Source organism: Ochotona curzoniae, unplaced genomic scaffold, assembly GCF_017591425.1.
Source record: "Ochotona curzoniae isolate NIBS_2020 unplaced genomic scaffold, NIBS_Ocur_1.0 patch175, whole genome shotgun sequence".
NCBI classification, from domain to species: Eukaryota; Metazoa; Chordata; class Mammalia; order Lagomorpha; family Ochotonidae; genus Ochotona; species Ochotona curzoniae.
Genome location: NW_024466723.1, coordinates 109,843 through 133,057, shown reverse-complemented (window position 1 = coordinate 133,057; position 23,215 = coordinate 109,843). Strand labels below are relative to the sequence as shown.

The 23,215-nt window shown below is 54.2% G+C and overlaps 3 protein-coding genes across 4 annotated transcripts in view; all 3 read left to right on the top strand.

The window, feature by feature from the left end:
- Positions 1-10,740, top strand: part of LOC121166571 (signal transducer and activator of transcription 5B) — a 69,010-nt gene extending 58,270 nt beyond the window's left edge. For both annotated transcript variants that reach the window (XM_040995768.1, XM_040995769.1), the window contains 7 exons: positions 2,729-2,935; positions 4,059-4,153; positions 4,324-4,454; positions 5,266-5,436; positions 7,738-7,789; positions 8,044-8,148; positions 8,496-10,740. In XM_040995768.1, the coding sequence (XP_040851702.1) occupies positions 2,729-2,935; positions 4,059-4,153; positions 4,324-4,454; positions 5,266-5,436; positions 7,738-7,789; positions 8,044-8,148; positions 8,496-8,622 (888 nt within the window). In that variant the 3' untranslated portion in view covers positions 8,623-10,740. The remainder of the gene's footprint in view (positions 1-2,728; positions 2,936-4,058; positions 4,154-4,323; positions 4,455-5,265; positions 5,437-7,737; positions 7,790-8,043; positions 8,149-8,495) is intronic.
- Positions 10,741-15,053: 4,313 nt separating this feature from the next.
- LOC121166572 (GH3 domain-containing protein-like) lies at positions 15,054-19,033 on the top strand. The gene is made up of 9 exons (XM_040995770.1): positions 15,054-15,394; positions 15,576-15,886; positions 16,155-16,276; positions 16,397-16,898; positions 17,189-17,381; positions 17,468-17,539; positions 17,615-17,748; positions 18,094-18,179; positions 18,458-19,033. The coding sequence occupies exons 2-9, from the start codon at positions 15,589-15,591 to the stop codon at positions 18,674-18,676; spliced, it is 1,626 nt and encodes a 541-aa protein (XP_040851704.1). The 5' UTR covers positions 15,054-15,394; positions 15,576-15,588; the 3' UTR covers positions 18,677-19,033.
- A 2,179-nt stretch (positions 19,034-21,212) lies between these two features.
- LOC121166602 (orexin) lies at positions 21,213-22,183 on the top strand. The gene is made up of 2 exons (XM_040995829.1): positions 21,213-21,233; positions 21,815-22,183. The coding sequence occupies exons 1-2, from the start codon at positions 21,213-21,215 to the stop codon at positions 22,181-22,183; spliced, it is 390 nt and encodes a 129-aa protein (XP_040851763.1).
- The last annotated feature ends 1,032 nt before the right edge of the window (positions 22,184-23,215 follow it).

The following is a 23,215-nucleotide window of genomic DNA, read 5'->3' as shown; positions in this document are numbered from 1 at the left end:
TCATCTTCCTTCCATGAAATGATGACAGCCAGTGTTCTCTCCAGATCTCTGAGCCTGTGATTCATTGCAGGTCTCTCAAGAAAATGAGAAGCTTTGTCTAGTGGACAAAGGGAGTTTTCTAGATCTGTGTACCTGAAAGCCGCTGATGTGCTGCTTAACACACATTTCCAGAATGTTCCAGTAGGGAGAGGTTTATGTGTTGCATACTTGCAGCAGAGATTAGTCCAGAAAAGCAGGATAAGGGGTTCATGTTCAGGACATAAACGTGTGTCCTTCTCTCCTGGCTGTTGGGAGGACTTAGCCTTCCCAGCAGCACTCTTGAGAAAACAGTATTTTTATTGCAAAGGCAGGTTTTTAATGAGGTTCTACCAACCTCCAAGTTCGGACTATTTTAATTTTTTTAAGATTTTATTTATTTTTATTGGAAAGGAAGATTTACAGAGAGAAGGAAAGAAACATCCTCCATTTGTTAATTCACTCCCCAGGTGGCACCAAAGACTGGAGCTGAGTTGAGCCAAAGCCAGGAGACTCCTCCACGTCTCCTATGTGGGTGCAGGGTCCCAAGGGCCTGGGCCAGCCTTCACTGCTTTTCCAGAACACAAGCAGGGAGCTAGATGGGATGTGAGGTAGCTGATACATGAACCAGAGCCCATATGGGATTCTGGTGGGTGCAAAGCAAGGATGTAGCCACTAGGCCATTGCACCAGGCCCCAGACTCAAAAGATCTGCCTGCATCTGTCCCTATAAGCTTCCCATGTAAGACTGTTCCACTTTCCTCATACCCTTCCCTATCAGCAGATCTTATCCCCTCATCACCATGATAACTAAAGTGTCCTCTTGTGACACTTTAGTTATGTTTAGTTTTGTTTTTCACATTTTTAATTTTGCTAAAGACTAGTGGTGTACATCTTATGCTAACTTTTTAAGATTTATTTATTTTTATTGGAAAAACATACATACAGAGAAGGAAATGCAGAAAGAAAAATCCTCCATCCTCTCACTCCTCAAGGGCCCGCAACGACCAGAACTGAGCCGATCTGAAGCCAGGAGCCAGGAGTTTCTTCTAGGTCTCCCCACATGCAAGTACAAAGTCCCAAGGCTTTGGCCCATACTCTGCTGTTTTCCCAGGCCACAAGCAGAGAGCTAGAAGGGAAGTGGAGTAATTGGGACATTAGCCAGCACCCATATGGGATCCCAGGTGTGCAAGGCGAGGATTTAGCCCACTAGGCTATTGTGTTGGGCCCCATATTATGCTACTTCAAAATAAATGAATTCTTGGGGGAGTTTCTTGTTCAACTGTGTGTGTGTGCACGTGCGCGAGAGAGAGAATTAACATGAATGCCTTGAAGTGTTGTTTGTGGCTCCTCAAGATCAGAGGCTGTTATGTCCTCATCCAGGCTCTGGTAAAATAGGTTTTACTGCCCTCATAATGCAGAGCAGTTAGCAACCATACAGTGACAGGCAGAACTCCTTTCTTTGCCTTTTTAACTGACTCCTAATAGTAGTTGCATGTATTTATAGGGTGGGTGTCCCCAAGTGGGTGTCTGTGGTGCAATGCTCAAATCAGGGAGGTTAGCATGTGTGTCCCCTCAGACATTTATCACCTCTTTGTGCTGAGAACACTAAGAATCCTCTCTTCTGGCTATCTGTGAATCACATGATATAGACTTGCCAGCTGTACCCACCGCAGCCCACGGCAGGATCCCCGTGCTTCACCCGCCTCACTCCTGCCCTCCCACCCTGTCCCCTGCCCGTGAAGGGACAGAATTCCCTTACCTAGTGACCCAGGCCCTCTCACAGGCAGCATCAGGTAAAAGGGGTTCAGAACATGTGGCTTTTATGCCACCATGTATGAGGGCCAGTGATGCTCTATTGTTGCCACCAGCAGGACAGAATCTTCGAAAAGTTCATGGGAAATGTGTGTCATGAAACAACCATGCATAGTTTTCGCCATCCCTGGCACCAAAGGAAACATCCTTTGTCCCGTTTGCTCAGGTTGTATGGCATCCACTCAGATTTTTGACCTCGCGTGAGAAACTAGATTCAGACGGCCCTGAGGAGTAGATCCGGCCCCCGATGGGCAGGAGTAGGAGCTGACATTGCTGTACATACATCTCATGCTTCTTAAATTTTATATTGCATGAAGGAATTACCCATTCCAGCAGTTATGAAGCAATTAACATGAAGTGCTGAGGCTAGGCTGGATGAGACTTTTTTTTAAAGCCCTTTATTAAAAATCCCAACCAATCTCTTCATACCATTTGCTGCACTTTGAGCCCAAGGTCTGGGTGAGAGGTGCCAAGGCAGGATTACAGCTGTGCACATGCCTCTATAGGGACTCCCTCCCCCAGCCCTCACTCTTTCTGCCTCTCTTTTTACCTAGAGAACCAGTCTTTCAGCCTTCCTGATTTCCAATATGTTCACAGTAGAAGAGCCAAACTTTGGTTAGGCTTTGTTGTCCCACTCTCCAGGCCCGGGGCTGAGCTGCAGATTCAACATCTCCTTTTGCAAAGCAGCTCCCACCACTTTGTGGCAGTGCAAGAAAATAACCTAGAACGCTGTCATCTCAGTCTCACAGCCTGCTCACCCCAAGGTCTGACTGCCCTCAGGCCTGGCAAGGCACCTGTTTATGATTGCTCCCAGCCATCACCGTCTTTCTTTGGCAGCTTAAAGGCAATAAATCGCACAACTGTTTGCTCACACGGTTTTGGCCTCTCCGTCCTCCTAGGGCAGGGTGCCATTCGCCGTGCCCGACAAAGTACTGTGGCCGCAGCTGTGCGAGGCCCTCAACATGAAGTTCAAGGCTGAGGTGCAGAGCAACCGGGGCTTGACCAAGGAGAACCTGGTGTTCCTGGCGCAGAAGCTCTTCAACAGCAGCAGCAGCCACCTGGAAGACTACAACAGCATGTCTGTGTCCTGGTCCCAGTTCAACAGGGTGAGAGGCCCAGGCCACCGGCTGCCGTTAGGTCAGCCATTCCAAACCAGACATGCCCAGAGCCTGCTACACCGCCCCTACCCCACCCAGATGTGCCCTTGGTGTTTCTGATAAAATGGACCCAAACTAACGGAAGTTTCTGAGTAGATGCACGCCTTGGGAGTTCCCTGGATCCCTGTAGGAGGTTGCATCTTTGCGTACTTGGGCTTTGTGAAAGAAGCAGCAAATACCAACACGGTTCTTGATGAGCAAAGCCAGCATGGTCACAGTCCTTGGCTCTGTTCCATTTGCTCGCTGTGTTCCTTGATGTGTCATGCCAGGTCAGGCTCCTGTAGCATCCCTAGCCCACAAAAGGGGTTGCTGATGAAGGAGAGCTTTTCCCTTAGCACCGGGTAGTTCCAGTGTCATCTGACAGGTCGATCAAATCTGCCATTAGTTTTGCTTCTTTTTTTTAACCCATTATCACCGCCAGGGTTGTTTTTTGTTTGTTTGTTTGTTTTGCTATTTTTACAGCATTAGCCCTGAATTCAGAAGTGTCCACGATCTGTACTTACAGGCTTGCTAGCGGACAGGCTGGTAATCAGAGGATGTTGGGGCAGGGAGGCAGGAGGGCTGGCCGGCTGTCCTTGCCGTGGCCAGCGACACTTGTGCCTCAGAATGGAATTAGCTAAAAGCATTTTATTGAAATCTGTTGGGAACCTCTGCGCGACCTCACAGCATGCTCTAAATGTATTCGTCAGCTGGGTATCTTGTTCAAAGGCAGGCTGTGAGTCAACAGATCTGATTCGGGCCCTGGAACTGTACATTTCTCAGGTGCTCCCGGGGACCCCAGGGCTGCCAGAGTGTCAGGATTAGTCAGTGCCAGTCAGATGGGGGCCACCACATAGTGCCAGCGCTGGCAGGGAGGCTGTGCTGTTCTTCCCCGACCCTCCCCTCCTCTTCTCCTGGCACTCTGTTTCCTGGCTGTAAGGCCTTTGTAAAAGTCAGGCAGGTCCATTTGCATGCTTCCAGTGTCCCATGTTTGTACCCCGTTTAGTTTTCTTGGTTGAAGTGTGTGCGCCTGCAAGCCGGGTTCCCACTGCTCCTCTTGCCTCCTTGTGTTCATTATTGGTTCTCCACCCAGGAGAACTTGCCAGGACGGAATTACACCTTCTGGCAGTGGTTTGACGGAGTGATGGAAGTGCTAAAAAAGCATCTCAAGCCTCACTGGAACGATGGGTGAGCATCATCATTTTTTTTTTAATTTTTTTAATAATGATTACATGGTTGATCAGGATGGGAAGGATCGAGGAGAATCATCATTGCTTAAGTCAGCACTAGAGTCAAGTCTCCTTCTTGGCCCTCACCTGTCACCCTCTGCTTCCGCTCCTGTGGCCTTTGTGATCCAGGGCCATCCTCGGCTTTGTGAACAAGCAGCAGGCCCACGATCTGCTCATTAACAAGCCTGACGGGACCTTCCTCCTGAGGTTCAGTGACTCAGAAATCGGCGGCATCACCATTGCCTGGAAGTTCGACTCCCGTGAGTGCCTGTCCCTTTTTCAAAGAGCTGTGTTTTGCTTTCATGTCCAGAGTCAACTGTTTTTATTGCAAAACTGGTACTTGGTTACGCACACCTGTTGTTTTGGGGGAGCCAAGATTTGTTACAGGAAATACATGCACAGCCAGGACATGGCAACAGCTGCCTGTCAAACATGTTGCAGGAGGCACAATGGCTAATTTTGGGATTCAGGAGCATTTGATCAGGACATGGGTTCCTGCAGCGCAGGGTGGTCTGTGCAAGACCCCAGCTGCTCACCCGCTGGAACATGGGCCTCATTGTTATGCAACCCAGAACTTACTGTGGCAGAGAAGTCCTCTGGGAGTTTGAGTCTCTCATGAGGACACACCATGGGAATCTCGCCCATGCCCTCAGCATAAAGATGTTGCTCTTGACTGTTTGTGTCCAGGAAGGGGAGCAGAGAATGGCCTGCTGGCTCATCTTTCATGATGGAAGTGCCGATATCACTTCCCCTGCCTGTGTGAGCTTGTAGCCCTGCTCGCTGATAGATAGGCAGGGGCTGGGTTGGGGAGGGAACCTAAGTATGGCTTCTCCCTGAGCAGAATAGCATGTGGACTTGAAATGGCCCAAGAGCTTTGGCTCTTGAAGGAAGCTGGTCTGTTACCTGCTTACTGACCAGTGACTTCAAAATGACCACCTGTGGTTATTTTAAAAATGGAGCTCTTTTGGGGGCCATCTCAGTGAAAAGCTCAAATTTGTAGCATGTTTGGGTTTTAAGATTTCCTGTTCAGAAAACACGTGTAGAACGTGACTGTTGTGTGTTTTGGTCTAGAGGAAAGAATGTTTTGGAATCTGATGCCGTTTACCACCAGAGATTTCTCCATCCGGTCCCTGGCTGACCGCCTGGGGGACTTGAATTACCTTATATATGTGTTTCCTGATCGACCAAAAGATGAAGTGTACTCCAAATATTACACACCGGTTCCTTGCGAGCCTGCCACTGGTAATGATGTTTGCATTCTGATTTGATTGTGTGTGTGTGTGTGTTTCTCATACATGAAAGCCTGCACACTAGCCTTCAGTTCCTGCTGTGTGAGCATTATCCAGGGCAGGTGTCAACGCCAGGCTGTGTACTTCATTTCAGGAAAATGCATCTGCCACCAATCCCAAATACCACATTCCAAAGCACAAATCACTTTTAATACAGGCTTTATTGCCTGCTGAATCTGGAGGTATTAGGTGTTTCTTGTAAAATTGTCAGAAAACACATGAAAGCAGAGGCAAGAAAGAAGACATGACCCACGGTCTTTCATCTGGAGGCTCGACTCCATGCACGCGATAGCGGCTGGCACTTGACGCTCTGCAGTGTGCCTCCTCCCTGCATTCCACCAGCAGGTGCACAGCAGTACTTCCTCTGTGGAGACCATATACCAGCCAGTGGTAGGGAGAAAGCAGTCAGGTTAGCAGGCACTCGCTTAGCCACGGGAGCTGTGAGGAGAACAAAGCCAGGGCTAACGGGCATTTCTTGAAGAGAAACTGGAGTAGACCCTGGTACAGGAAGGAAGCTGGCCATGCACAGACCCAGGCACGGGGAGGAGGCTGGTCCCACACAAACCCGGGCACGGGGAGGGAGGCTGGCCGTGCACAGACCTGGAGAAGACATTCCGGCCAAGAGCAAAGGCAGAACTGCTGGGCTGGGAGTGGGAGAGTAGAGTGAGCAACTGCATGAGCACCTGGGAGGTCACAGCCAGTGAAGCCAGGAAGAGAGTGAGGGGTCAGAGCAGATCACCTCAGACCTTGGAGTCCAAGGTGGAAGATGCGAGTTTGGGTCACCACAGAATCTTTTGTGACTTGATCTCTCTCTCTCTCTCTTTTTTTTTTTTTGAAAAGGCAGATCAGATTTACAGAAAGACAGACAGAAAGATCTTCCATCCACTGGTTCACTCCCCAAATGGCCACAACAGCCAGAGCTGTGCTGATCTGAAGTCAGGAGACAGAAGCCTCTTCCAGGTCTCCCATGAAGGTGCAGGGTCCCAAGGCTTTGGGCCGTCCTCCACTGCTTTCCCAGGCCACAAGCTGGGAGCTGGATGGGAAGCAGAACAGCCAGGACACAAACCAGTGCCTGTTTGGGATCCTGGCGCTTTTAAGGGAAGAATTAGCCAATTAAGCCATCACACCAGGCCCTCTGTCATTTCTTCTTACACTAAGATGATAGTCGCATTCATAAGTGGAGAAAAAAGACCAACTATGAAAAGATTTATGTGATAGTTTAGGTTACCCATCCACTGCCTCTTTTTATTAGCACAGCCAATTCAGCCTGTAGAATCTCATTGCCACAGCCTTTGAGTTTTGTCATCTCTGCCACAAACTAAGCACAGAGGGTATGCAATATCCAGGCAAGGTAGCTCCCACCGCCAAACCAAGAGTGCCAAGTCGGGATGGCAGGTGCCCATGCCCCTGGGGACTGACTCTGTCAGGCTCTGTGATCTTCACCCTGTTGGTGCCAGGCGGTCTCCTTCCCTGGCTGAGACCACCGCTCCCCACCCCCATCCCATGCCCAGGAAGCAAAGCCCCAGCCATGCACCCTCAGCACATGCTCACACTCTTCCTGCCAGGTTGGCAACTGTGGAGGACCCACTCATGCCAGCCTTGCCCCTGGTCTCTCATGGCACAGGGACCTCTGAGAAGCGACATGCCCAACAACAGTGTTCTTCTGAGGCAGGCAACACAGGCAGCCCTCCCTGGGATGTGTGGACACCTTCACATGAAGGAGCAGACAGGTCCCGGGAAGAACCATGTCCCTGCTGCCTGAGTACCTCTGGCCCAAGGGTTGCCTCGAGCTCATCCAGCCCAGCTGATGCCTCTCCAGTATGTGGAGGTCTGGGCAGGAGCTACCAGCAGCAGGGCACCTAGGGATGTGAGGCAGAGCTTCCTGGGACAGCCTGGCCAACGTGGGACGGTTCCCAGGGTGAAAACCCCCTACTTGCTGTGACCACAAATGTCCTCCCCAGACCATACACAGCAGAGGCTCTCCCCTCTGACTGGACACTGCTAAAGGAGATTTGTATTGGAGTCTGTGTTTCCTGTGGCTTAAGGAACTTAGTAGAACATTCAAGCCATCCTCCAGATGCCTGGGATGCCCCACGTCTTCCCCACAGGTTGAAACATCACTGTGTTAGTGTCTGTGTTAGTGTACAGGTAGATAGAAGTACAGGTACCCAGGCGCGAGCCTCTGGTAGCTGTGTCGTATCCCATACAAAGTGGATTCTGAGGGGAGATTGCATCTTTGCCCTTATCCCCGCAGCTAAGGCCGTGGACGGGTACGTGAAGCCGCAGATCAAGCAAGTGGTCCCTGAGTAAGTGTGCAGCGTCCCCTTGGGGCCTCCTCCCACCCTCCTGTTCCGTCACCCCAACCCAGCCTTTCTCTTTGCTCACACACCTGGCTCAGCCATCGGAGGGGGTAAAGCTGACCCCAGGTCCTGTCCCACAGCCCAGTGGGCCCTGTGTCCTGCCTGACCCAGAGAAGGAGGCCATTCGCCCGGGCCCCTCCTCCGGGTTGGGCAGCCAGAGGCATCCCTGGCAGCTGAGCTCTGTCCTGCTTCTCTCGCAGGTTTGTGAATGCATCTGGAGAGGCAGGGGCCAACGCCACCTACATGGACCAGGCCCCCTCCCCGGCTGTGTGTCCCCAGACACATTACAACATGTACCCCCAGAAGTAAGTTGGGTTTTCATGGGAGCTGTGGGGAAGGGGTAATTATGGATGGGGCCTCAGTCTGTAGTTCCGAAGGCTCGTGGGCATGGGAGTCTGGCCGAGGCCTGAGCCCTAGGCGGGAGTGATACTACAAAAAGTGTGAGTAGTGTGGGATGCAGGGCAAGTAGACCCATCTATATTCCTCATGAGACTGTCTTCCCCTGATAAGGACCACATCGGGGGAGGTGCCATGCCCTAGGTCTAACTGCAGAGACTTTGCTCCCCCGAGTCAGGTCAGAAGGAGGTTTTAGGGCAGAAGTTACTGCCTGGTGAGGCCTGGGTCTCCAGCATCCTTGGCTTTCCCTTCCCAGCCCGGACTCCGTCCTTGACACCGATGGTGACTTTGACCTGGAAGACACAATGGATGTGGCACGCAGAGTAGAGGAACTGCTGGGCCGCCCCATGGACAGCCAGTGGATCCCTCACGCACAGTCGTGACCCAGCCCGGCTCCGTTGTCAGCAGCTCCGTGGTCCTTGCCGGAGGAGCTCCTGTCGTGGATGCGTGACTTCCATGAACCGCTTCTCTTTGGAAACAATGCTCATAATGTGAAGTGTCCGTCCTCGCTTGTGACTTCGTGTTTCTGTGCACGTGGCACCAGTGGCGGGCGTGTGAGTGCGTGCGTGTGTGCGTGTGCACGTTGCCGTGTGCTTCTGCTCCATGCCGCCAGCCCAGGGGCCACCTCAGAGGCTGTGCTTGTTCCTGCCCCTCGCAGAGGAAGGCGGTCTCAGCCATGGGTCTTAAAGGTAGCGGAGCTCCAACCACGGCCACAACTGGAGAGGGCCGCTCTTCTCCACCAGGCCTCCACCACTGTCCGCCAAGCTCCTGCTGCCTCATCAAGGCTGGAGGCGGCATGGGGAAGGGGGCTTGGTGGCGGCTTTTTGCTTAGCCACCTGATGTCCTGTCTTGGTCCTTTCTCCTCCTGCCCCCTGCCTCCCTCTCTGTCTCTGGAAAGCCACACAGTTCCTGTGTGTGTCCACACAAAGGAAATGGAGGAAAGTGAGTCGCGTGACAGAGCCAACGCTGGGAGGTCCTCGGTGTCATGGCCAGGGTGGTCGGCATGGCCCTGACCCCCAGGTGCTGAGTCCCAGGGCAGTGGCCCTTCTGCTCGGTCTGTCCTTCCGTATCTTCCTTAAGGCTTAGTCACAGTGGCTCTGGGGCAATGTTGAATGGCATTTTTTTTATTGTTTTGTTTTGTTCTGTTTTGTTTTGTTTCTAAATTGGGTCTTTTTGGTTCCCCCTTCCCACCAAGTTGGACAGCAGGGTTCTTCCTTCCTGTGACAGGCTGGAGGAGCAGGCTGGGAGCAAGGCCTGACCAGGTACTCCCGCTGCTGCAGGCCACTGGGTACCAGGTGGAGGGAACTTGGGGGAAGTGCAGTCAGCAGATTTGCTTGGGAGTTTGGTGAACTATGAAAACCAAATCAAAAAAACAAAAAAAAAAAGAAAGAAAGAAAAGAAAAAAACTCCCTTGGCAGCATCTTGTCCTGTGGTCTCCTCCGAAGAATCATGCCAGAGGGCAGGACTGGACAGAAATGGGCAGCGGGGCAAGAGGAGCAGGTGCAACTTTCAGTTGAGGCCTAAGAGGTCCCCTGGGGCCCCTTCTCCAGATGAGCCCGAGCACCCCTAGAGAGGATGGCCCTAAAAACCTTATTTTTATACATGTGAGTAAATAAACAGATATTTTTTTTTTTTACAAAAGTAACTTCTGAATTTATCAGTGTTTTGCTGTTAAAGGAAAATATTCCTCTGTAGGAAACTATTTATTGGAAGATGACTTTTTTAAAGCTGCTGTTTGCCCGGGCTTGGGTTCATACACTGAGTTATTCTTCTATGTCAGGGAGTGGAGTCTCTGCTCCCATCCCGAGGAGCGGACTGGCTCCTCTTCAGGTGCCATCTTGGCCTGAGGAGACTGGTCGGCCCCTTCCCTGCCACAATGTCCAGCTGACTTCACCAGCTGCCCTGGCTGGGACACGGAGCCCAGTGGTACTTTGCTGTCGGAAGTGGGTACCGCCCCAGGGCCCAAGGAGGGCAGAGCAGCCCAGCAGCCCTGAGCGGCTCAGAGCTCACTTGGCAGTTAGCACTGGGGTCTGGGAGGAAGAGCGGGGGTGTTCACACGGGGGCCAAGCCGCCCTTGTTCTCAGGAGGCTGCGCTGAGAGGTGGGAGAGAGTTTTGACTGAAAGGTGCGCTCGTTCTCTGCATTCTGTTTTCTCTCTTCGCCCTGCTCCTGCAACCACAACAAGAGGTGGTGGCAGGCTCGTTGCCGCTCCCACACCCCTCTACCCCCACCGCACACAGAGTCCTCCAATGCGCCAGCTCCCTGTGTGTGGCGTGTGCAGGTTTTGTAGGGGATTGGGGGGAGACCACGTAAGCGTAACTTAAAATGAAAGTTATACTTTTTATAATTTTTTCTTTCTAAAACTTTGTGAAATGATCTCAGATTCATATTTTAGCGTGGGAGGCAGATCATATAGCAACCAAAAAAAGTATTGTGTACAATTTGGGGCAGTCACAGAATTGTGTATTTCATGTTACAATAAAGGCTTCATCTGAAGAGTTAGGTTTGAGTCTTATTTTTTTTCCCCATCATGTGGCAAAGGAGGATGACTGTAAGTCTCGGTGTGATTCTGAGAAGCAGGCGTGGGACACGGCTGGCCCACAGACCCTACAAGCCCACGAGGTCACTCATGCTGTCCCTGCCAAGGCAACCATCAGCGTTACCAAAAGACAGTCAGCCTACAGCAGGTGAATTGTGATGTTGACAGTTCTGTATGATCCACGGGTGAGGTTGTGAACATCCAGTGGCCCTTGGTGGACAGACAGGGTATTCCTTATTTTCCTGCCCATGTAATGTTATAAAACAGTGCAACAGGTTCCCTCCTGGCCTTCTCATGCACTCCTGTGAGAAAGCTCATCTTGTGTAGGCAGGCACCATTGCAGTGCCAAAGATCACGCTAAGAATGCTTGCATCCTATGGCCAGAGCATTGGCTCAATTGGTTAATCTGCCACCTGCAAGCACCAGCATTCCGTAAGGGATCTCCTGTCTCGGTTGCTCCACTTCCCATCCAGCTTGTTTCCTGGGAAAGCAAGTGGTGGAGAATGGTCCAAAGTCTTGGGATCCTGTACCCATATGAGAGATCCAGAAGAAATTCCTGGCTCCTAGCTTCAGATCTGCTTAGCTCCAACCATTGCAGCCATTTGTGTGAAAGATAGCTCTGTCTCTCCTCTCTGTAAATCTGCCTTTCCAATGAAAATAAATAAATCTCAAAGAAAAAAAGTTTGTTGTCTGTATTGGAGGGCTGAAGTTTAAGTCCTGACTGCACCTTCAGTTCCAGCTTTCTGCTGAGGCACACCCTGGGAGGCAGCAGTTGATGGCTTGTGTCCTCAAGTCCTTGTCACTCACACGGGAAACCCAAAGGGAATTCCCGGTTTCCACCTTTAGCCCTGCCCATTCCCCATCTATACAGCCATATGGGGGATGAACTAACGGATAAAAGATGTCTCTCTGCCTTTCAGACAAGTAAATCCTGTTGGAAGATATTTCATCTGCTTCATGGCTTCCAGATGGCCACCATGGCCAGAGATGAGCTGATTCAAAGTCAGGGGCCAGGAGTTTTTCCAGGTCTCCCAAGCAAGTGCAGGGTCCCAGGGCTTCAGGCCATCCTCTGGCTGCTTTTCCAGGGCCTAAGCAGGGAACTGGATGGGAAGTGAAACAACCAGGATATAAGCAGGCATCTTTATGGGATGCCAGTGCTTACAGGTAGAGAATTAGCTTGTTGAGCCATTGTACTGGCCCCTCTATCAAGTAAATCAAACAGGAGCAGGTGTTGTGTAGCATGTTTGAATGTGCAGGTGGGATTCCCAGCTCTGCTTCCCATCCAGCTTCCTGCTAGTGTGCACCCTGGGGAAGTCCTTGGGTCCCTGCCTCCCATATGGAAGACCCAGCTTGAATTCTGGGCTCTTGGCTCCAGCCTGACCCAGCCCTGGCTGAGGAATTTGGGCCATTGAATAGGTACATGGAAAGTGTCTTGGGCCTGGTGGTGTGGCCTAGTGGCTAAAGTCCGGGATCCCATATGGGTGCTGGTTCTAATCCCGGCAGCTCCACTTCCCATCCAGTTCCCTGCTTGTGGTCTGGGAAAGCAGTCGAGGATGGCCCAAAGCCTTGGGACCCTGCACCCGCGTGGGAGACCCAGAAGAGTTTCCTGGTTCCTAGCTTCAGATCGGCACAGCACCAGCCGTTGCAGCCACTTGGGGACTGAATCAGCAGATGGAGAATCTTCCTCTCTATCTCTCCTCCTCTCTGTATATCTGACTTTGTAATAAAAATAAATAAAATCGTAAGTGTCTTGTTTCTTCTCAGTCTGCCTTTCAGAATAGTAAAAATAAACAATGGACATTTTAAAACTTTAGCAAAAAATAATGACCCAACTGAATGCTTTCCATAACAGATACACTTTAGATTCAAAGGCACCAAACAGATTGAAGATAAAAGCATGAGAAAATGTGTCACCCAACCATGAGACATGTAGAGTAGCTTGTCCTGGATCAGAAAAAACACACTGTAAAACAAATAATGTTACTAGATATAGCGATACTTATAATAGTGACAAAGAAGTGAGATAGAACAGTTATGTACATCTAGCAGCCAAACCTCAAAATACATTTTTAAAAACCTGACATATCTGGAGGAAGAAATATAAAATGCAATAATATTTGGAGACTTCAGATATTTGGAGACTTAAAATAACACAGGGGCAGCATTGTGGCACAACACATTTGGCTACAATTTAGGACTCTAGCAACCCTATGGGTTTGCCTGTTTGGATCCCGGCTGCTCCACTGTAGATCTACCTTGCTGTTCATGCACCTGGGAAAGCAGTGGAACGTGGCCCAAGTGTTTGGGACCCTGCATCCATGTGACACAAGACCCAGACAGAGCTCCTGGCTTCAACCTGGCCCAGCCATGGCTGTTGTAGGCATTTGGGAAATGAACCAGTAGATGCAAGATCTCTCCGTCTCCCTCTTTTTCTTCTCTCCCCAACTTCCCTCCCTCCTTCCTTTTCTCACTCCCCTCCACCACCGCCTATCAAATGAAAGTGGCTTTTCATGAACTATGTTTCATGGGACACTACAAAGAGAACAAAAGATGGTCCACAGGGTGAAATATTTTTAAGTCGAAGGTAGGCTAGTGGATTTATATGTAAATACACAAATATACTGGCATGGTAGCCTAGTGGATAAAGTCCTTGCTTTACAAACACCAAAATCCTATATGGGCACTGGTTCGTATCCCAGCTGCCCCACTTCCCTTCCAGTTCCCTGCTTGTGGCCTGGGAAAGCAGTGGAGGATGACCCAAAGCCTTGGGACCCTGCACCCACCTAGAGGACCTGGAAGAAGCTCCTGGCCTTGGATCAGCTCAGCTCCAGCCATTGCATCCACTTGGGGAGTGAACCAGCAGATGGAAGATCTTTCTCGTGGTCTCTCCTCTCTGTAAATCTGAGTTTCCAATATAAATAAACAAATAAATATTTTTCTTTTAAAAAAAAGAGCTTATTATCAGTCAGCAGTTTAGCACAAGGGAAGCTGCTGCCAACAATACCAGTATCCCGTTTGCACACCAGTTCAAGCCTTGGCTGCTCCACTTCTGATTGAGCTTCCTGCTAATGTGCCTGGGAAAGCAGCAGAAGAGGGCACCAGCCACCCATGTGGGAGACCCACATGGAGTTGCTGGTTCCTTGGAGAGTGAGTCAGCAGATAGGAGTGTTCTGTCTGTTTTCTTCCCTCTCAAGTTTAAAAAGCAGCAGGAGCGGGGAAAAGAAGACAGTGTCCCAGCCAGACAGCAGGCATGATGAGAGGGGCTTTCATGAGCACAAGTTGTCTCCCCAAGGGTAGGAGCCTAACTTAAGCAGGTGCCCTGCTCTCTGCTGCAAAGCCACCTGCTTCTCCAAAGAAAGCCAATAGACTAACACAAATGTCCCCTGGTAGTAGAAATGCCCCCTGGTAGTGGAAAGGATTGACTGGCTCTTGTCTTTGTGTCAGGAGTTCAGGCAGATGTCTCATGGGAGTGAGGCTGAATGGGGCAGAGCATCTGTCAGAGTGGATAGGTGCCCCTCAAGGTGCTCTGTCCTTGAGGCTGGAGAAGTCAGGGGATGTGGGCTAGTGAGGAGAACACAGCTGGCAGGCCAGGCAGGCAGCTGGGGAGAAGCTGAGAGCTGAGCGTGCAGCCTGTACTCAGACTGGGGCTTGTAAGGGAAAGGGCGCCACTCCTCCCCACCCTTTCTCCTTTCCCACCTCCCAGTTCCCAAGGACAGAGTGTCAACTAGGTAACATTCCTGTCCAGGTCTCCCTACCCCAGTGCTCTCAGGCTAAGCAGAGGAGATGTCCCTGGGGGGCCTTTCCTGGGGAATGTAGGCAATGGCCTCAGGTTGGGTAAGCCATATCTGTTGCTGAGCATAGAGGATTCCCCTAGTGGGCAAGACTCGGCCCACCTGTAAAGCTGTGGGGGCCAGAGCAGGACTGTGGACTGTGGAATGCTGCTCCAAGGTGTGCTTCTAGAGTTTTCTGTTTTGCAGAAGGTTTGTGTTGCTGTAACCCTTCACACACACATACACACGGACTGACGGACCCAGACACCTGAGTTACCGCACACTGCTTCTGAGGCTGTCTTGCTACACAAGCCACTTCAGGGTGCTCTTGTCCACACTCAGCTTCTCCTGCACCTATGTCAGTTTGAGAGCCTGGCCTCAACTCCTAGATCTACCTGCCTGAGCCAGCACGCAGCCCTTGGGTGTTCTGCTGCTTTAAGAGCACCCCCCACCCCAGCTCCTCCCCTAAGCCTGGAGGCCGGATTTCCCCCATTATGGCCCAGCCCTTTAAAGCCCCGGCTCCATCTTCCCGGCTGGTGTCCTGATTCCTGAGGCACTGTACAGGGGGGCCCTGGGAACTGACAGTGGGCAGAAGTGGACTGTGACAGGTGCACAAGGGCACAGAGCTGCCATCCAGGGCTCAGGCGGGACGAACAGCTGGGACAGACAGGGTGGATGCTGAGAGAACGCAAACTCACTGGCAGCGGCCACTTTGTGCCAGGCCTGTGCTGAGCCATTTCTGTTTCTTCTGGGAGAGAAATTGGGATTCCTGTTTTACAGATCAGGCCTAACCTGACTGCCCGGGGCCACGCAGCCAGCAAGCCGCAGAGGCAGGATCTGAATTCAGGTCGGTTCCAGAGCCTCTCCCCAGGGTCACCTGCCCAGCAGCGTCCTGGCTTTGTCCTATCAACTTTGCTTCTCCTAGGCTTTCTGGTGCGCAGCACGGGGAGAGGGGAGGGGACTTGGACAGCCCCTCCTTCCTTGCTTAGGTTTCCTTCTTTCCTCCTGTTCCCCCCCACACACCCCAGGAGCTGCTTGGAGATGCTGCTGTGGCTGCTGTGGCTGCTGTGGCTGCTGTTGCCCCTGTCCCTCCTGCTCCTGCTCCTCCTGCTGCTGCCTCCTGCCACACTGGTGCAGCGGGGCTCCCAGAAGGCCAGGCTGTCCTGGCTTGCTGACCTCCAGTACCGAGTGGCCCGCTGCGGCCTGGGCTGGGCAGCAGCCTGGCAGCAGCGGAGACTAGAACAGAGCACGTGGCACGTGAGCCAGAGCCAGCAGCAGGCTCTCACCTGGTGTCTGCAGGGTGCCCGGGGTCCCCGCTGGCCCTGCGCAGGGAGCACAGGTGTGTTGCCAGGGCTTGGCAAAGTCACCCATGGGAAAGTTAGCTTCTAGAGCTGAAGAGCCTCTTCCCCTACCACTGCTGCCAACCCTGAGCGCCCTGACCTATAGCCCGTGCTAGGCCCCAGGCCCCCACCTAGCTCACAGGGTCAGGTTCACCTTTTCCCTTCCTTGTCCCCTGGGTTCCTCCCACAAGGGGTCTCCCTGTCTCACATGGAACTCTTGGCACATGGAAGTTTCCAGAGCAGTTTCTGGGGTCTTTGTGGTTATAGATGTGAACACCTTCCGGAATCGCCTCCCTCTGACTCAGGCCAACCAGGCCCAGGAAGAAGAACATGGAGGGCAGCTCCTGTCCCCTCCCGCAAAGCAGTGTTGTGGTGGGATCTCGCTGCAGGTAAACAGGGGCAGCCACTGGAACCCCTACCTGTAGCCAAGCCCTCCCATGGGATGGGCAAAGAACCCCAAAGCCGGGGCTCTTGAGAGCTAGCTCCACAGCCTCCCCTCTCTCCCCCAGGCCACTTTGCTGGGTCTCAGGGCGCTGGACAAGGCCTACCCCGGTGTGCTGGCTCCAGGAAGCACAGCCTGCGTGACTCCCACGTCCCCTTGGCCCAGTGCCCTCCCATGGCCAGGCCATGCCCTGGGCCTGCCTAACACCCCTGCAACCCAGGACTCCCAAGCTTTGCTATTGGAGGCACTAAGGTCCCCAGAGCTGAGAGCGCTGGAGGCCAGCACAGCCACTGAACTCCTGGATGTCTTCCTGGGCTTGGAGGCAGACAGCACAGAGCTGGTGGCCACCCTTGCAGCCGGAGACCCCGGCATTGCTCTCCCGGAAAGGGCAGCGGCGCTGAGCGAGGCCCTGGAGCAAGGACCCCAGGGCCTGGCCCGCCGGCTATGGCCACAACTGCAGGTGGTGGTGACGCTGGATGCAGGAGGCCAAGCTGAGGCTATGGCCGCGCTCGGGGCCTTATGGTGCCAGGGGCTCAACTTCTTCTCTCCTGCTTACGTGGGCTCTGGAGGTCAGCAGGCCACTGGGGCGGGGTGGGACAGGGTGGGGACAGAGGCCTAGGGGCAGCCAGTGGTGGGTTACTTAAACCTCTTGACACCCTCCATTCCACAAATGGAGAACCTGACACTCCTACAACTCCCAGCAGCACACACTGGGCCTCCTCCCAGCAGAACCTGGGGTTCTGGCCTAGAAGGATCGAGAGGATCAGACACCCAGAGGCTGGGCGCCTGGAGCTAGGTGCTCCAGTGGAAAGCAAATAATCGCTGTGGGATGAACAGTTGGTTGTTTGGCTTTCTACAGGGGTGCTGGGCCTCAACCTCTGGCCAGAGCAGTCCCCAGGCCTCTACCTCCTTCCCCCTGGGGTCCCCTTCATTGAGCTGCTCCCAGTCCCAGAGGGAGCCCAGGAGGAGGCTGGCCACACCATCTTCCTGGCTGAGGCTCAGAAGGGCAAAGAGTATGAGCTGGTACTGACTGATCACACCAGCCTCATCAGGTGACCACCTGCCCATCCCCTGCCTCCGTGGGAGCCGAGGATGTGAGCTCAGCATCCCCTGCCCTGACTCCCCCCTCCACGTGCAGGTGTCGCCAGGGTGATGTGGTGCATGTGGTTGGGGCCTACAACCACTGTCCAGTCGTCAAGTTCACGGGCAGGTAAGGGACACCCCTGGGGAGCGGAGTGGCTGCCCCTGTGCCCTGGTTCCACTGCCTCCGCCTTCCTCCGCCCAGGCTGGGCCAGGCCCTGAGCGTACGAGGCGAAGATACCAGCGAACATGTCTTCTCGGAGGCCCTGGCCCGGGCGGTGGGGCAATGGCCAGGGGCCAAACTCGTGGAGCACGGTTGTGTGGAGAGCAGCATTCTGGGTATGTGTCTCTACAGGCTCCTGCTTTCATTCTCTGGTTAGCGCCTCCCCCACTCCCTGCTCCCCACACCCTCTGGGAGAGGAGACCCTGCCTCATTGGCAGCCACTGACCTGATGAAAGTCCCTCTTGGTGTCTAACTCACATCCTTGCTGCTTTCTTCTCTCCAAAGCTCTGTGGTATTTGGGATTGTACGATAGGTTCCCCTTCACGCAGCCTACACCCTACCAAGAAACTTTCTCTTCCCCATGAACCTCAGGGTGGGAAAAAGCAAGATGGGGCAGGGGATCCCTAGCCCTGGAAGGTGCCCTGCTTACAGGAAGTATGGATGGTGGGTATTGTCCACAGACTCCTGCGAAGGCTCTGCTCCCCACTATGAGATCTTCGTGGAGCTCAGGGGACTGAGGAACCTGTCGGAGGAGAATCGGGACAAGGTAGCCGGTCCACTAAGAGAGAAGGCCGGGCCTGTGAGGGAGGGCGGGGCCTGTGAGGAGGGAGGGCGGGGCCTTGCGGAGGGGAACGCTGGGCCGTGTGCAGGAATGGGACATGAGGGGCAGGGCCTGCAAATCAGGGCGGGGGCATCGAGGGGCGTGGCCTGTGGCAAGGGGCGGGGTTGCGATGAGGGGCGGGGCCCCACTAGGAGAGAGCTGGTCTCTTAATAGATTTTTATGCCACTCACAGCCCTGGCTCACATGAACCCCTCTGTTCACAGCTCGATCACTGCCTTCAAGAAGTCTCCCCCCATTACAAGTCCCTGCGATTCCGGGGCAGCGTGGGGCCTGCCCGAGTCCACCTGGTGGGAGCTGGGACCTTCAAAGCCCTCCGAGCAGCCCTTGGGGCCTGCCCTTCATCTCCTTACCCCCCAGAGATGCCCAGGGTCCTTAGGCACAAGCACCTGGCCCAATTCCTACAAAGGAGGGTGGTGTCCTGAGCCAGGGCCTGCCCCACTGCCAGGCTCCCTGCTTCTCCCCAGTGGGGGTCTCTCAGCATGGGGATCCTTGGCCAGTGCTGGAGGCAGGCAGCCAGGAAGAGTAGACCCCAGTTCATGGCCACTGGAGACCCCTGGGGGAGAGCTCCCTATGTCTCCCAGCCCAGGGAGTGTTCTCGGACCTGTGCTCTGGATGGGCTGGGTGGACTCCAGAGGAACCCTCAGCTGACAAGGCAGATGGGCAAGGAAGAAAACCATCACGGACCCTGGCTGTTCCACGTGGCCCCTCCTGCCTCGGCCATGGCCTTCTCCCTAAAGCATCCCTCCCCACCTCCCGATGTCTCCCAAATAAACCTCTGGCCCCCAGAGTCCGGAGTCTGAGTCCGCAGGGAGCCCCCTTTCACTACTGGTCTGCCACAGCCTGGTTCCCCTTCCCCTGGGCTCAGCTATTCCCCTGGGAACCCTCAGCCCCTCTCTCCCCAAACTCCCCACCCGCCAGCTAGACGCTGAAGCCTGGAGCTGTATGCACATGGGGTGGGGGGCCCAGAGACTCCTGCCACGGCCTAGATCACCCTGCCTAGGTCATCCAGCCCATGGAGTGGCCCTCCCTGCCTGCCCAGCTCCAGCAGACCTGAGACTGGAGCAGCACTTCCCTCCTGCCTCCCACGCTGCTCCCTGCCCAGCCCAGCAGCAGCTTGCAGGCAGAGAATGCACCAGGTCTGTCTCCTGGGCTTCTGCCTGCCTCTCCACCCTCTGTCCTCACATCCAGGCCCCTGCCACTGTCCTCCACCCCCACCCCTCTCACGACTCCTTCCTCTGCGACAGCTCCTAGGCCCCCACCCTCAAGGGCAATCAGCACAGCCTTGGGCCCCTTGTCTAGCCTCCTCTCTCCCCATGGGTGGAGGGAACATACCCTGCGAGGCCCACGTGTCCCCCATGCCGCCCACATGAGCCAGGCCTTGGCCACAGCATCACGGCTGTGGGCGCCTTCTCCTCCACACCTACTTCTCAGGACAGGCACAGCCGGCAGGAGGGCTCCACTCCGCCTGCTCCGCTCCTGTCAGTCAGTCGCTGTCCTGTTCTCCAAATTAAGCTGTCCTCAGGAGCCCCCGCCTGCACTTGTGAGCTCTTAGGGAACTGGGCTGTGTCCCACGCATCCACAGTTCCTGCGCCCACACAGGGCCTGGCACACAGCAGGAGTGCAATAAATAGTTCCTGGGGGCCAGTATGGGTACAGCAGCTGAGATGGCTGGCGCTGGGCAGCCTGGCTCTTCTACCAGAGGGCCCGGGTTTGTGCCCCTGCTCTGCTCCCCCAAGTCCCACCCACTGTGGCTGGTGCTCCGACCCTGCCCATGTGGGAGACCTGGATGTGCTCTAATACCTGGCTGCTGGCTTTGGTCTGTCCCAGTCTCAGCTGTTGTCAGCACTTGGGAATGCTGACAGTGAATGGGAAATCTTTGTCTCTCTGTATTTTCAATGAATAAATAAATTAAGGATTTTTATCTTTGTTTCAAAGGCAGATATACAAAGGATATACAGAGAGAAAGATGTTTGATCTGGTGGTTCACTCCCCAAGGGGTTACAACAGCCAGAGCTAAGCCAGTGCAGAGCCAGGAGCCAGGAGCTTCTTCCCACACAGATGCAGTGTCCCAAGGCTTTGGGTCATCCTCTGCTGCTTTCCCAGGCCGCAAGCAGGGAGCTGGAAGGGAAGTGGACCAGCCAGGATAAAAACTGGTGCCCATATGGAATCCTGGGTGTTGTAAGGTGAAGATTTAGCCCCTGAGCCATCATGCTGGGCCCCAAATAAATATTATTAAACAATTAAAAATGAAACAACCAGTGCCCAGCCTGGAAATGGCATCTTCCCTGTGGAAGGTGGATAGGGGCGACACCCTCTCCTCTAAGCAACCCTGACCAAGGAGAAAACTGGGCAGGTGGGAGCTTTCTAGAAGCTTCTAGCAAAAACCACATTTGCCTTCTTTTTCTCTACCAGTACCGAGAGAATATTAAAAGTCTTAGAAAAGGCAGAAGGGAAGGAGTGGGGAGGGAGGAAGGAACAGAACCCAGCTTGGGCAGCAGAATGAGGCCTGCTGATGGTCGCTCTCCCACACCCCACTGTCTCACGCAACCTCTTCTAATTAGCAGCTATCCCTCCACCGCCATATTATGGCATAAACACGTCCCAGCTCAGCTGCTTTTGTGCGAGTGCATTCCTGGATGCAAGGTGGCCTCATTAGTTCCCGGAGACTGTCCCATCTCCAGGGAGCAGGCGGACCCAGCAGCGGGACCCTGGGGCCTCTGCCTGCCTGGGCGGCCATTCCTGGGAGCTATCCTGGAGACCAGGGTGCTAATCTTAGCCTGGCCTTTGTCTGGGCCCCGGGAGAGGACGCAAGCATGGATCACTCCCCCACCATGGCAAGGCACTATAAACCCCAGGCCCTCTGAAGGGGGTCACAGTCCACAGCCTCCGGGGTTCTGTCTGCTGGCATCACCGCTGACACCTCCGTTCCCAGCTGCCCCACCCTACGCTTCAGACGCCATGAACGTTCCTTGCACTAAGGTACAGAAAGACCCCATGGCCACTTGTCCTGTGAGAGAGTGTTGCTGGGGCAGGGGGATAGGAGGCAAGGAGTAGGGGAAGGTCTCTCTCTTCCTCTGGGCTCTGAGGCAAGAAGCTTGGTACACGCCCAGCTTCTGACCCGCACTGTTCTTCTGGGCCCACTCTCTTTGGGCAGCTACTATGAGATAAGTGTCATGTCTTCACCTGTCAGCACGCTTCACTCTGGCAGCAGGATGCCCTGCCCAGCTGAAACTGCTTTATACCCAGTTCACAGGTGAGGCAGCAAGACAGGGAAATGTACAAAGCCAAGGGGTTCAACTCAGCAGCTCGTAGTGCACCCAGCAGCCGATCTCCATCTTCTGGGTTGGCCAGCTGTGGAGAGGGGTGAGCACAGGAATCTCACTAGGAGACGGAGGAAAACGGTATCCAGAGCCAGAGATTCATTCTGCCCCAAAGGAAATCTCCAAAAGCTTCCGGGAGGAGATGTCCTGTTGAGTCTTGAAGGATGAGCAAAGGAAGTGGACACAAGCTTTTCTCTATCAAAGAGAAGGGTCCAAACGGTCCTGTCTTGCCCCCCACAGGTCTCCTGGGCTGCTGTGACCCTCCTGCTGCTGCTCCTGCTGCTGCCGCCCGCTCTCCTGTCGCCTGGGGCAGCTGCGCAGCCCCTGCCTGATTGCTGCCGCCAGAAGACATGCTCGTGCCGCCTTTACGAGCTGCTGCATGGCGCAGGCAACCACGCCGCGGGTATCCTCACGCTGGGCAAGCGGCGGCCAGGACCTGCGGGGCTGCAGGGCCGGCTGCAGCGCCTCTTGCAGGCCAGCGGCAACCACGCGGCCGGCATCCTGACCATGGGCCGCCGGGCAGGTGCAGAGCCTGCGCCACGTCCCTGTCCTGGCAGCCGCTGTCTCGCTGTGGTCCCCACGGCCTTGGCGCCACGTTCTGGGATCTGAGTCCTTCCTAGGCCCCGCGCTCTCCACCTTTTGCTCCCAAATAAAGACGACTCTCCCTCCCGTGTGTGCCTGGTGTCTCTGTCCTTTGTGGGGTCGCGTCCAGCCCTCTAGGGGAGCAAGAGCCACACATCTGGCAGGGACTGGCACTGGTTAGGGGAGCATCATGGCAATAAGAGGACCGCCTCTGTGGGTGCTTGGTAGGAAGGCTGCACAACAGACGCTCCCTGACAGGAGCTAAGACCTGGGAGGGGACCCACAGATCCTCAAGAAAAGACGGCAAGGATGATTGCCCCCAGGAACGGGAATTCAGCCTGCAAGGCGATGCGGGGGAGACATGGGGGTGGGCGTGGGAGTGCTGCTGTGTGGGGTACAGGGCGGGAAGTGGCACCCTATGGGCGGATGATGGCTCTCACCACTCATCATCAGGCCTTATACTCTGTCCCTAGGAAACGAGGAGGCATAGCAACTACTTAGGCGAGGATAAGGCAAGGTTTTCCTATAACACCTGCTCTCCCTCCACCCCTTCACGCTCAAGCCTTAACTCCTAGCCCTGCCCAGCAGGACGCCAGGTTAGGGAGGAAGGTGGGTGTGGGTGTAATGAATTGGGATGAGATATGCAAGAATAATCTATGGGGACAGGTACCCTTAGGAAACTGGTGAAGATCTGCCAGCCAAGGGCTGCAGTTCCCTGCCCCACCACATGGGGGGCAGATCTTCCCTCTCACAGCCCCGTCTTCTCCACCTTGGTCTTGGTTGGACTTGGGGAGTCCAGCACTGTGAGAACAGAGATGGTTGCCTCTGGCACCTGCCTTCTGTGCAGCTCTGTTCTCTGGCCAAGCAGGAGGAATCTGACAAGGCCCCAGGAAACTCACAAGGCCAGAAGTGAAGGGGCAGAAAGAAGAGGCCCTGGTGAAGAATCTGAAATCCCAGACACTGTCCAGCACAGACAGTGGACTGTGAGAGGGAAGGCAGGTAGCCTGCCCTCTTGCAGACCTGCTTTCCACTCCGGCTATTTTGTCTCTGGAAGAAGCC